The 14975-nt window shown below is 41.6% G+C and overlaps 1 protein-coding gene across 3 annotated transcripts in view; it reads right to left on the bottom strand.

Annotated features, from left to right (window-relative positions):
* Nucleotides 1-14975, bottom strand: part of RPS6KA2 (ribosomal protein S6 kinase A2) — a 279999-nt gene that overhangs the window by 69091 nt on the left and 195933 nt on the right. For all 3 annotated transcript variants that reach the window (XM_072994259.2, XM_072994268.2, XM_020808570.3), the window contains 2 exons: nucleotides 12612-12692; nucleotides 3781-3860 (listed from right to left, as the gene is read on the bottom strand). In XM_072994259.2, the coding sequence (XP_072850360.2) occupies nucleotides 3781-3860; nucleotides 12612-12692 (161 nt within the window). The remainder of the gene's footprint in view (nucleotides 1-3780; nucleotides 3861-12611; nucleotides 12693-14975) is intronic.

Here is a 14975-nt window from a genome sequence, read left to right as displayed (position 1 = left end):
ATTGGGGTGGGAATGACGGAATATCACAGTGCCTTCTTGCTGGTCTCTCTGTGTGAGATCTCTCTCTCTCTTTCTCTCTCTCTCTCTCTCTCTCTGTGTGTGTGTGTGTGTGTGTGTCTGTGTCTGTGTCTGTGTGTCTCTGTGTGTGAAAGAGACAGGGGAGAGGGAAAATGAGGGGGGAGAGCGGGAGACTGGATGTAGATATGTGTGTGTGTGTGTGTGTGTGTGTGTGTGTGTAGATATTTATAAATACGGCACTCCCAAGCAAACTACACCAGAGCACAGAGTGCTGTCCTCTGAAGATGCCAGCCACAGAGACTGGCAAAATGTTAGGAAGAACAACCTTCAGAACACAGCCAAAGAGCCCGAAAAACCCACAACAACCATTAAATCCCGGCCGTGAAAGCCTTCGTGAATACATTTAACGATATTTTCATGCTAATCTTATGCTTCCCAGTGGCTACACCTCTGCTTCCTTATGGAAAGACATAAACTGCATTTATTTGTTCAGAGGATCACAGAAGAGTGAGTCTCTGAAAAACGTTCATGAACTTGGCTGCAAAGAATATTGAGAGCAACAGGAAGGAGGTTCACCTGCAGTCAATGAAATGTCTCCCTGGGAGAGATTTTTAAAGCCCATCTGCTCTGAGGCAATGACTACTCTCATTTGGTGCTGATACAGCTGCTCAGGCACAATTTAAAACTGAGCATTTGTTAGTGCTTATCCAAAAAGCAGACTCTGAAAACCTACACCAGCAGATACAAAAAACAAAAAAAATGCATTTTTAGCAGCTGATGGTAGCAGTCTGGTGAATTTCATTCAGCTTGTGCTGGTGGTGACTACAGATCATCATTATATTTAACTTTCTCCCTCAAGAGTAAAGTTGCACTCATGTGGGATGTTAGTCACCACTGACAGTTGCTGCTGAAAACCCATGCAGGCAGCTACTCACTTTGGAGAAGAATGCCAGCATTTTGATATTTAGACAATAGCATGTTATCCCCCAAGTTCAATGGCCATCTGCAGAAGAGAAAAGGTTTTCAGCAAATACTAAAGGTAATGAGTAACATGTAAAGTAGCCCTTGAAACACACGGAAAGAATAAGGAGGAACTAGCAGGAGCAGATGAAATTATACGGTGAGAGGTATAGCACTACTTAAACAAACACGGAAAAATTGAAATGAATTAAAAGAGAAATAAAATGGCTTTTAAAATCTAAATCATAAAGGTACTTAATATCATGTCTGGGACTAAATCTATACTAAATTATCTGGGAGTAAGCTCTTGAAGTAGTCTTATTGTCTATAACATTCCACTTTAAATATTAGCTTTCTTGAAGTTTGGATACAGATCACCTGTATGAACAGATGACCTCCCCCACCTCCTGCCAAAACGTCAAAATGACTAGATTTGGTCTGCCACCTCCTGATTTTGGATTTCTGGTTCTCTGTGGCAGATGCCTAAGTGCCTTTCAAGGGTAAGATGTGCCTTGAGTGCTAGAACAAATATAAGGTGATGATGGACAGATAGCCAGCACTGAAAAGTCTAGTAAACTCCATTGCTACTGCCAGTAAATGGTTAGCAGTAGAGATGGGCATGAACCTACAAACCTCAGTTTGGAGGTTCATGCTGGTTCATACAAGTGTGAATTCATTTCAACCACCTCCCTGGCCAATAACCTATTCACCAGTAGGAGTGCACTCCTTTCCTCCTCCTCTTCAGTTGTTTGACCAGTCCCCAGCAGGAGCCTGAGTTTGCCTGTCCTGCCTTCTTGTCTGAGTGGTTGATCAAGTGAGAGACTGGTCAAACAGCCAAAGAGGAAGAGGAGAGGAGTGTGTACCAGCTGGTGAGTGGGGGATCCAGCCAGGGAGATAAGGAAGGGAATGAACCAGCACAAACCTCTGAACCGAGGTTCACGCCCATCCCTTCAGTTGCTCCATTGTTCTAGGATGGGGCCCTAATAATTACTGTTGTCATATCCTGTAGTGGCTGCATGAATGGTCCTTCTGGATACCTATTCTAGTTTTGACCACAGAACTGATATAAATGACAAGAGGTTATGTCCAGAAATTGGAAATGTTCCTTTATGGGCTAGCTCAAGGATATTAAGAATATTAAGGGTAGTGTGTCTTGCTTGTATCCCAGTTCACACATTGTCGACATCCATGAGGCAGGGCCCAACAAGTGAACTGGACAAGGCCAGATTATTCCAGAAGATGAGTCTGGCCTTGTTTTACCTTAGACTAGTTCCTCAATGTGAATATGTGCCAAAAGACAAGGGAAATATTTTTCAGAACTGACTCTGTTATCTTAAAATACTTGCTTGCCATATACAACATGGTTGGATACCCCTTTTTGATGGGCTGGTAATGCCTGCAGCTGTAGCTCAATAAAGGAATGTTTTGAAGTTCTAAATGTAAGTAAGGTGGATATGGGGCCTAGTTTACATAATTCTTTGTTGGAAAGGCTGTCGGGAGACATTCATGTATTTGAAGATCAGAAGCCATCAGAAGAACTAGCAGGGGTTTTGAAGTTGCTGATCAATAGTTATTAGCCCCAGATCTGCAGATCTACCAGGTACAGAGGTCTTTTAGTCATAGTCTTCCCCACTGTGATGAGATAAATTGCATTTTTATTGAAACTGTTTTTACTGAAACTTCTAAACTGTACATGCAAATGTTATGTAACGCCTTCATAAAATGCAGATTTTATGTAAATATTTTTTTGGGTTTGTTAATTAGTTGTCTCCCATCATACTTATAGATAACATGTTTCGTAAGACCCAGCCCACATAGCACATTGTACCAATGGTTTTCAACCTTTGGCCTTCTCGGTGCTTTAGAATTCAGCTCACAGAACTCTTGACAACAGGCCATTCTGGCAGGAGTTTCTGGGAGTTAGAAGTTCAACAGATATGAAAGCTTCAGCTTGAGAACCACTGCATTATAGTAATTAAATAGGAGGTTAAATGTGTACCCTGATCACTGTGACCAGGGTACCCATGACCATTCTCTGCATTTAGTTGGATAGGCTCTTACCAGTTTCCTCCCACTGGCTGAGGTGCGATTGGGCAGTAAAAGGGAAGTCTTATTGGTGGCAGTGCCCAGATTATTTCTTGCCCAATAATGTCATTTGTCCCTTCATTAATGGGCTTTCATTGCCAGGTGAAGACTTTTCTCTTACTCAAGCATTACGCTCAGATTACTTGCATTTTCATGTTTAGCCATCTATTGGTTATGTCTTCTCATTATTTTCTTTGTTATTACTTATGGTTACAATTGCAGCTGAGGGAACTGCATTATGTTTAAGATATTTAAGCTGTTATAAAAAGACTAAATACATCTCTTTATATAAGTAAATAATATTATATAAAATTCTGCAAATTTATTTCTACTGTTGTCACTGAGATACATCATCTGATAGTTGTTTATTTTTCCTCTTGCTTTATTTTGCCATTCCTAATATCACAGAGAAAATGTTTTAATTATCTGATACAAAAATATTAGACAATTAAACAATACACGAAATATTGATATTTCAAAATGGCTTTCAGAATCATGAAATATCAGGCCTCCTTTTCATACAGATATTTTAAAAAGGCATAAGAGATGGATTCTATTATAAAGAGACAAATAACCACATACAATTATTAAAATACAAAAAACCTAAAAAGATGAATTCTGCCATCAGTTCTACTGGTAAGAAATTCTACTATGAAGAGACAAATGCAATTATTTGTGTTTGTTTTTCAGTCATAAAAACTAATTTATTTAACTTACCTCTTTGGAAAGTCTAGTGAAAAGGTCCCCTCCTCGTAGGAAATCCAGTATAAGATATAGCTTTCCTTCAGTTTGAAATGCTGAAAATGGAAAAAGGTGGGAATGCTGAATGTTTAATACAGGATGCCACAAAATGCTTATTATGGATGGAAAACTGTTACCATTATTAGGGACCACTGACACTGAATGTAATGCCCATGTGAGAAAAAAGAAGCAAAAAGATGAGCAAATTTTACTGTAGGCCAACACCTGACAGACATCTTTTTCAGATAGTGCATTTACAACCCCTGCTCTGCTTCCTTCTCTGATGGTTGGTGATGGAAAATCATGGAATTCACTACGATTCACATCCTGGCCACTAACGGTCTAGTGCTAAACTACTTTGGTTTCAGCACTATCCTGGTACCTGTCCATCTCCAGCAAACATCCGTTATGGATAAGCAAAGTTCATGTGTGCTTCCATGTGCTGTTAGCTGTTGCTTCCCTGTGCTCATCATGTATGAGGGGGAAAAGTACTTGGGAAGCACAATAGCACTAAGTTCCATCCACTATTATAAAGTGGAACACACACACACACACACACACACACACACACACACACACACACACACACACACACACACACACACACACACACACACACACACACACACACACACACACACACACACACACACACACACACACACACACACACACACACACACACACACACAAAATGGTGCAGAAGCAGACCACAGTTCTTTTGCAGTGGTTGGGAACAAATACCCAATACCCTGTTTCCCTGAAAATAAGACCTAATTTGAAAATAAGCCCTAGTATGATTTTTCAGGATGCTTGTAATATAAGCCCTACCCCAAAAATAAGCCCCAGTTAAGTGAAACCCCGCCCTCCACCATTGTGCAGCATTGTGCAGCAACCAGAAGATGACATGACTATAAAATAAAACATCCCCTGAAAATAAGCCCTAATGCATTTTTGGAGCAAAAATTAATATAAGACCCTGTCTTATTTTTGGGGAAACACAGTAGAACACAAATTTATTCTACAGCCAAAGGCCTAATAAAATACAACATAAGTACGTACAGTATAAATTCACAAAGTAAATTTAAAAAGTTTAAAATTAGTTGAACATCAGGATTATCTTTCGTGTCTTCTGGGGAGAGAGCAGGAATTTAGCCACAAGTTCTGTAATGGACTTATTTGTATCTTCTAAAAGGTATTTTGTATATCAGTTCAATGATCTTCCTAGAAAGCTTCTCATTAAGGGGTGTAGGAGCCTGGCACAATCAACCCTGTAATAACTACATGTAAAGTGAACATGTTGCAACATTTCTATTTCTCTATTATTACAAGGACATAATCGGTTTTCATATAATACACCATGATAGCCGCCCTCTAATACAGCATATATAAAATAGTTAAATCTGGCTCTTGAAAAAAATCTGTTGATATTTTGGGATTGTCAAATTTTTCAAATACTTAGCTCTTTGGCCAAATTGAAAGTTCAAACAAAAATATCTGGACATTCTCTATTGAATGTTGGAAATCAATATCTTTGATCCATCTTTCAATAATATACTTAGCTGTCTTCATTTCATAAATATGGAGGAAATCCATAAATAAGCCTAAAAATTCAATTTAGTTGGAAAGATTTTTGTAATCAGGCTGTACTTTCCACTGAAAGAACACCCATCTCAAGTCGCAGACTTGCTGCAGAAAAACATTTTGAAAATCTAAGAACCGATCTCAGAAATACTGCAAGAACACTCTCAGCACTTAAATGGAAGCCCAGAATCTACACTGGGATTCCATAGAGTAATTGAGGTACTGCACTCTCAAACCAACTACAGTGGGGTCTCTACTTAAGAATTTAATCCGTATTGGAAGGTGGTTCTCAAGTTGAAAAGTTCTTATGTTGAATCTGCATTTCCCATAGGAATGCATTGAAAACCATTTAATCCGTATCTGCTCTTTTCCGTCCATAGAAACTACAGTATACCAGCGCACAGAATGCTGTCCTCTGAAGATGCCAGCCACAGAGACAGACGAAATGTTAGGAAGAACAACCTTCAGAACACGGCCAAAGAGCCCGAAAAACCCACAACAACCATTAGATCCCGGCCGTGAAAGCCTCCGTGAATAAATTGAGGTAGAACTTTAGCTCTAAATACCTGAATAGCAGCTGGTATAAATTGGGCCCCCTTAGTAAAAAAAAAAATAACCGGGAAATGGCCTTGATGGTATTCTGATGATATAGTCCTATTCAGAGTTTTTTTGGAACAGAACATGTATTTCATCTACTCTAGCAAGGATAGTTAGATGAAATACAAACCCTATTGAGGCACTGTTAAAAATGGCTATGCTACACACATGGGGGCATGGACTTTTCACTTTTCAGCTTTTCACTCTTCACTTGGTTTAAGTGAAATATGACAGGTAAGAAGAGATACTTGTTCATCTGGACAGAAACCATCTGTAGCAGCTGGCACACCCCAATCTTGTCCAATTTCAGAAATGAAGCAGGGTTGTACTGGTTAGTGTACTGTATTGTGATGGGAGACAACTAGGGAACAAGAGGAATCTCCAGGGAGAAATAGGAAAGATATCTGGAGATCCATTGCTGTCAGTCAGGGTTAATAATAGATGAACCAAGATTTTGATTTAGTATAAAACAGCCTCATATGTTCTTAAGGCACACTGTTTTTCACATAAGCAAAACAATGATGGGCAGGTGGGGGTACAGAGCTTCCCCTCCTGTAAACTGAGTAAATACGCATAAGAATACCTGGATATAATTTATGTTTCAACCAGAGTAGGAAAAATACATGCTTTTATTCAAAATTTGCCTTCCCTAAGTTCCTTGAGACCAGAAAATAAAACTGCCAAGAAATTGCCTTGTGAAACGGTGACTTACTATCACTCGCAAAGGAACACAGTTTGACAAAAAGTCTTAAATTTAGTACATTCTGCTTCTGGTAATTCACTTGAGTTTTATCTGTTTTTGCTTTCTGGGCCATTTTGGCCTCCTTTTCTTTTAGCTCCTGCTAGAAAGCCAAAGTGCTATAAACATTAAGACAACCTCTTGAGAATCACAAAACACTCTCAGATAAATAAATCTATATGGGCAAGCTTCACAACTTTGTAGTAATGTCAAAAATTCCTTGAAATGCTAGCGTAATTTCAGAACAACATCAATTGGTACAAAAGTTAGCATCATCAGTGAGATCTTTCAAATTATCTTGGATAATGGATTCCTTTTCTTAGTTGTCACTGTGAATAGCAAAATGACTTAGAGTTCTTTCTACTGTAGAGATAGGCACAAACCAAAAACGAACTGGGAAGTTTGTCAAACTTTGCTGGTTCGTTGGTTCGGGTCAGTTTCGGTTCACCAAAAGCAATGAACCAAAATGAACCAAGCCAACAAACCTTTTAAGCGATTTTTTGTTTGTCTGCCCATTTTTCTCCCCCCTTGCCACTGACATCCTGCTCCTGTCAATCAGAAGCACTACACAACCCTGGGAGGAATGCAGAGACTACTGGATTGGCATGTCAGCCAGCCAAAAACATGGCTGAAAGGGCTCTGGGTGAGTTGATTGTTCTTGTTTATAAGAACAATTCACAGGACCCATTTTCACCTCAAAGTCACTTCTGAAAGTCAGAGCAACCCTTCTACTTTGGAACCAGGTTAGGGCATATCTGCAGCAGCACATTGCTTCCCTTGTCAGCCTACAGTATCTCTCCTCAAATGGCCATGGGGTTTGGGGAAAGGATCTTATCCCTTCTAAGTCCATCTTCTGATGAGCAACACCCTGTCTCAGGTTCTCTAGCATGAACCACCGCTGGAATTTCCCCCAAGCCAGCTGCTAAAAGGCATTTTTCCAAGGGGACTTGCTTTGAGGGTGTGTAACTCATACATCTGAAACCCAAACTTCACCAAACTTGGAGAGGGTGAGGGGATGTGGTGTCTCTAGGTGGCTGGTGAACCGTTCTGGGGCTCCCAAACTTCAGAACCGAAACAAACTGATTCATGGTTTGTTTTTTCCAAAAGTTCGGGAAGTTCATGGTTTGTGGACTTCATCAAACCACAATGAACTGCTATTTTGCTGGTTCGTGCCCATCTCTAAGTTACTGTATTCCCTTTGCAATACTATGAAGGTGTTATATCTGAAGGCATTTTCTGACAAGACCGGGAATAAAGTCGTGAAACAAATAAAGGGGATAGCAGGACCTGATCATGGGCTAGCAGAGAAGGATGGGAAGACACAAGTTAATTTTTGGCAAGATAAATATGTCTCAGATATAAATGATAACAGTTGAATTCACAACAAAATCTTCAGGAATTCACAGAAGAGACGAGGAGGAAGCAATTTCACAGCAGCTAATCACACTCCCAGTTTTGGGGTACTCCTCTGGTCAGACATCCTGATACTCCAGAGTTCAGCTGAATGAATGCCAAGAGCCTTTGGATATACATGTGTTGGAATCTCCTGCCACATACTGAGTCGAATGCATAAATATAATGTGCATGCTTACTGGACAAGGTCCTGTATTGCCCTTATACATTCAGGGGCTAATTGGGAAAGGAAACTGGAATCATAACAACACTGCAGAATATTTGAATCTGCTGGCATTGGGTGGATTTATACCAGGATGGCAAATCTGTAGGGCCCAATATGGTCCAGGGACCTTTTCTCCACCGACGAATCTACCCAGAGACACACTAGCCTCTGAAACTGTGGGAAAAATAATAATTAAAAAAACTCTCACTTTCTAGAATTCCATTTTCATTTTTGTTTGAAGGGATTTTTAGGACTTTAAGGTGCTTTCATCTCATTTAATAAAAAACTGTCTGCCTTTAAAAGTCTCCAGGAGTTATATATGTCCTTAAAAAATGTATATGGCATCATAGGTTCCCCAAAGCCACAAAAAGAGCCATTGGATCTCACTTTGCCCACTCCTGATGTACATGAATGTGTTTGCTTGATCATCTGAAACTTTCATAAATATCAACTGCCACTCATAAGAGTACTTAAACAGGTAAAAGCCTGGGGCACATGCTGCACATCGACAATGCAGCAACACTGCTGAAGCCAATCAGGTTGAGATCTGGTCCATACTTAGATAGGAGACCACTTTGAGTTCCCTGATGAAAGGGAGAAAGGATACCAAAATAGTTTGCTTTAATTATTATGTCTTTCATTGGTTTTATTGTATTTAGTTATGGTGTATTTAAATTCTATTAAAGGTGCATTTCAATATAAACCACCTATATACGCTTACTGGAGTTTTGCTGCTATTATGGTCTCTGTGTCAGCAACACATTCTTTAATAAAAAGCTGCAACACAGAGTTTCCTGGAGACATCCAAGATCCAAGCATTGGCATCAGCTCGATTTGATCCTCACTAGACGTTCTAGCCTTCCTAGTGTTACGATCACACGCAGCTACCAGAGTGCTGATTGCTATACTGATCACTCTCTGGTGTGTAGTAGAGTAAAACTGCGAACAAAGAAATTGTATCACACGAAAAAGGAAGGAAGACCACATATTGACATCAACAAGACTCGCGATCAAAGAAAAGTGAAGGAATTTGCCCAAGCACTTGAGGAAACCCTTCCAGGTCCAGCTAATGTAAATGCACCTGAACGATGGGAACACTTCAAGAACACTGTCTACAACACTGCCTTGTCCACCTTTGGCAAGAAGACCAGAAAGATGGCTGACTGGTTCGAAGCCCATTCGGAGGAGTTAATGCCAGCCATTGAGGATAAGAGAAGAGCTCTAACAGCATACAAAACCTGTCCTAGCGAGTACAACCTGCAAGCTCTTCGAGCCGCTCATAGCCAAGTCCAACAGGCTGCCAGGAGATGCTCCAATGACTATTGGCTTCAGCTCTGCTCTCAGATACAGATAGCAGCGGACACAGGTAACATCAAAGGAATGTATGATGGTATCAAGCAGGCCTTAGGTCCATTACAGAAGAAATCTGCTCCCTTGAAGTCTGCTACAGGTGTGCTCATCCAGGACCGAGCACAGCAGATGGAACGCTGGGTGCAGCACTACTCCGAGCTATATTCCAGAAAGAATGTAGGAACCGAAGAAGCATTAAATAACATTGAGTGCCTGACTGTCTTGGAAGAGCTGGACAGCGAACCAACCCTAGCAGAAATAAATGCGGCCCTGGATTCCCTCACCTCTGGCAAGGCACCTGGAAGGGACAACATCCCTGTTGAAGTGCTGAAATGCGGTAAGGAGATCATCATCACCGAACTGTATGAAATCTTTTGTCTCTGCTGGAGGGAAGGTGGAGTACCACAGGACATGAAGGATGCAAACATTGTCACATTGTACAAGAACAAAGGTGACAGGGGTGACTGCAATAACTACCGTGGTATCTCTCTTCTTAGCGTTGTAGGGAAGCTGCTTGCCCGTGTTGTGCTGAAGAGGCTCCTGGTGCTTGCAGACAGAGTCTATCCAGAATCACAGTGTGGATTTCGAGCTAATAGATCCACCACTGACATGTTATTCTCCCTCCGACAGTTGCAGGAGAAATGCAGGGAACAACAACAGCCACTCTTAGTGGCCTTCATAGACCTTACAAAAGCATTTGACTTGGTTAGCAGGGATGGCCTTTTCAAAATACTTCCCAAGATTGGATGTCCACCTCGTCTCCTTAACATCATCAGGTCCTTCCACGATGGAATGAAAGGCACTGTAGTTTTTGACGGCTCAACATCAGATCCCTTTGACATCCGAAGCGGAGTGAAACAGGGCTGTGTCCTCACACCAACACTTTTTGGGATCTTTTTTGCTGTCATGCTGAAGCATGCCTTTGGAACTGTAACAGAAGGTGTCTATCTCCGGACTAGATCAGATGGAAAGCTCTTTAATCTCTCTAGATTGAGAGCGAAGACCAAAGTCCAACTGAAATGCATGCGGGACTTCCTCTTTGCAGACGATGCAGCCATTGTTGCCCACTCTGTTGAAGACCTCCAACAACTCATGAATCGTTTCAGCAAGGCCTGCCAAGACTTTGGACTAACAATCAGCCTGAAGAAAACACAAGTCATGGGCCAGGGTGTGGACTCACCTCCCTCTATTACCATCTCCACACAAGAATTGGAGGTTGTTCATGACTTTGTGTACCTTGGCTCAACCATCTCTGACACCCTCTCTCTAGATGTCGAGCTGGATAAACGCATTGGGAAAGCAGCTACCATGTTCTCTAGACTCACAAAGAGAGTATGGCTCAACAAGAAACTGACAACACATACCAAGATCCAGGTCTATAGAGCCTGTGTCCTGAGCATAGTCCTGTACTGCAGTGAATCCTGGACACTTTGTGCCCGGCAGGAGAGGAAGCTGAACACCTTCCATATGCGTTGCCTCCGACGGATTTTTGGTATCACCTGGCAGGACAGAGTTCCAAATAGAGTAGTCCTAGAACGAGCTGGAATTTTCAGCATGCATACATTACTGAAACAGCGACGTCTACGCTGGCTTGGGCACGTTGTGAGAATGGCTGATGGTCAGATTCCAAAGGATCTCCTATATGGAGAATTAGTGCAGGGAAATCGCCCCAGAGGGAGACCACAGCTGTGATACAAGGATATCTGCAAGCGGGATCTGAAGGCCTTAGGAATAGACCTCAACAGATGGGAAACTCTGACATCTGATCGTTCAGCCTGGAGGCAGGCGGTACATCACGGCCTCTCCCAATTTGAAGAGACCCTTGTCCAGCAGGCCGAGGCAAAGAGGAAGTCACAAAGGAAGCAAAACGAGGGAGCTGGACAGGGGACAGATTGGATTTGTCTTCAGTGTGGAAGAGATTGTAACTCTCGAATTGGCCTCCTCAGCCACACTAGACGCTGTTCCAAGTCCTCCATACAGAGCACGCTACCATAGTCTTTCGAGACTGAAGGATGCCTACACATACGGTGTTATATTTATTAATCAACCAACCAATGCTGCTGCTAAAGACAGTAACTTGCACCAACTAATGTCTGCAATATTCTTTCTTATAGTTTAGCCAATTGCATAATGTTCAGTGGCTGGAAATGACTTTTTGTACTACACTTGCAAAATCCCCCAGGAAGTGTGGCTAGTAACCATAGTGGCTAAGGGAATTTTGGAGATGTAGTAAAGAAATGTTTTTCTAACCTCTAACAATCATGATGGAGGATTAAAAATAAAAATACTACTAAATTCTGTAAAACAGAGTTCCCATCCTGGTATAAATCCATCCAAGGGTAGCAGCACTAATACAGAATTAGAAGTCATTGATTGAAGTCCAGTAACATAACGTTATGTTATACAGAATCATAACATAATTGATTTGGAAAGAGTCTAATAAGGCCATTGAGTCCAACCCCCTGCTCAATGCAGGAATCCAAATCAAAGCAGATCTGACAGATAATTTTCCAATTTTCTCATGAATGCCTCCAGATTTGGAGGCTGTATAAATCTGATGATATCATCATTTGTGGTAGCATTTTGGTATTTAAAGATTTCCTATCCAAACCCTCCCATGTTCCTAGGTTCCCTTAGGATGTTTTGCTTATCCTGGGGAAGACTTTATGGACATCGGGGAGCTGGGGGGGGGGAGTCTTAAATGTAAGAAAATTGCCACTGCCAGCCCCAGTGGCCACTGTTAGACTCGTTGTGGTGGTTTGGGGACATTAGATACTCCCTCCCACTCCACCATCTCCAAAAGCTTCCAAAGGACCAAAGAGATAACTTTATATTACTCGATATCACCCACTATTTATATTTGAAGAGGTGGTCTAAAACTATATATATCTAATGAATGTGCAACATCCAGGGTCTTACCATAATGGAGTTTTACAATGAAAGGGTGATTCACTTCTGCCAATATATCTCTTTCCATTTTTGATCGAACACGGTCTCGAACTATAAAGAAAAAACACATAAGCATCAGGAAAACCGAAAATTAAAGATATCTGTACTGCATTGTTACATCTGCCTCTGTAAAAGTAAAGGTAAAGGTTTCCCTTGACAATTTTTGTCCAGTCGTGTTCGACTCTAGGGGGCGGTGCTCATCCCCGTTTCCAAGCCATAGAGCCAGCGTTTGTCTGAAGACAATCTTCCATGGTCACATGGCCAGTGCAACTTAGACACGGAATGCTGTTACCTTCCCACCTAGGTGGTCCCTATTTATCTACTTGCATTTGCATGCTTTCGAACCACTAGGTTGGCGGGAGCTGGGACAAGCGACGGGAGCTCACTCCGTCGCATGGATTTGATCTTACGACTGCTTGGTCTTATGACCCTGCAGCACAGGCTTCTGCAGTTTAGCCCGCAGCGCCACCACATCCCTATCTGCCTCTGTACTGGTGCATAATCCTGAATAACTTGTTTTATTTTGTATGGTCATTGGTATTCCTTATTGAAATGAGATGGCAAAGTATCAAAGAGCTGTATGTATGTGGAACTTCGCTGTTTTTTTTTACTGCAGTTCTCAATGCTGGAGAGACAAGTCACTTCAAAAACTGAACAGTGGGGTCTGCTCCACTGAAAATAGTAAATAAAATTGTCTTCATGCTCCTTGTCCTCTCCTGTAGGAGCCGAGCCATTATTTGCATGTCAGTTTGCCTTTCTGTGCATTTATACCACACTTAATACAGTGGGGTCTTGACTTGAGAACTTAATCCGTATTGGAAGGCGGTTCTCAAGTCAAAAAGTTCTCAAGTCAAATCTGCATTTCCCATAGGAATGCATTGAAAACCATTTGATGCGTATCTGCTATTTTCCGTCCATAGAAACTAATGGGAAGCTGCTATTCTGCCTTCGACCACTAGAGGGGGATATTTTGTTTCTTTTTTTCCTTAGGTCAAGAAAGGTTCAGGGAAGGCAGGGAAAATACAGTCCAGGCAGTACAAGTACCAGGCAGTCCGAAGACTGTCTCCCAATCCACTCTCTAAACGCTGGGAGGAGTGAGGAAGCAGACATGCACCCTTTTCACTGGCCAACAGTTAACTGAAAGTTCAAATTTTGCACTTTCCCTGCCTCCCACGTGGGTTTTTTTCAGTTCTTAACTCAAATCTAAGTACTTAAGTCAAGTCAATATTTTCCTATGAGAGCGGTTCTTAAGTCAAAATGTTCTTAAGTCAAGACCCCACTGTAAACAGAGCAGTGGAAATGGAAGAAGAAAGAATTTCCTTCACATATACATGATAAACCCACTGGATGATCATCCCTCTGAAATGTGGATGATTTGCTAATCCTCTAGGGTAACTGACTGACATTAACACAGAGAAAAGGACTGAGCAAGGCAATTGACACCAGGACATTTTGGAGATCGCTCATTCATAGGATTGCCATGAGTCAGAGATGCCTTCACAGCATATAACAACAACATCAGAAGCAACAGCAACTGATTGGTATTGGTAGCTGTGACAACCCCAGACCTACTGGAGTATACCACCCTTTAGTTATGCTGCCACCAACCATTCCCTATAAGAAGTCACACAGACCAGGAATGGATTTTAAGAAACAAAAGAACAAGGTTTATTGAAATAACAAACAGGGAAAATAAAAAGATCAGGTAAATAAGGTACTGTAACGTGGCATAGTCCCAATCATATACCCACAACAGATTGGTTCCCACTGAACACTTTAAGGTAACGCACAGACCCTGAACCTATCAGTTCTGGCTACCTAGATAGAGACCTGAACCTATCAGGTCTGTACTAACTGACACACAGTTGTACCCAGTCTGACACACAGACTCCAACTCTTCAACTCCCCCTTCTCCACACAAGCTCCAAATATATATACAGTACAGCTCCTCCTCCCTGATGTCCCGCCTTCCACTCCCCATAGGATGGAACTTTCCCTCCAAACCCATGACAGACAGGTACCATCAGTGCTGTATGTGACAGTAGCAAGTAGTGACGGGGTGGTCTCTTGACAGATATCCATCAAAGCTTGGAGAAAGCAATACTCAGTCTGAAGAGACGCAGCAAGAAACAAAAGACTAGAGCTTTTGAAGAGCTGTACAAGCTTTTTGCTGGGGATTTGTTCTCTTTTGGAAGAGGGCCAGACATTATCTACTCAGATGTAAATCTCACAGAGTTCCATGTGATTTACTTTCAGGTACTGTATGTGGATACAGGACTGCAGTTTAACATGAGCACTGTGTTCACTTTCATTACATCCTGCTTGTCTCATTTT

This window comes from Pogona vitticeps, chromosome 1, assembly GCF_051106095.1.
Source record: "Pogona vitticeps strain Pit_001003342236 chromosome 1, PviZW2.1, whole genome shotgun sequence".
NCBI classification, from domain to species: Eukaryota; Metazoa; Chordata; class Lepidosauria; order Squamata; family Agamidae; genus Pogona; species Pogona vitticeps.
This window is presented reverse-complemented; position numbering and strand designations above follow the sequence as displayed.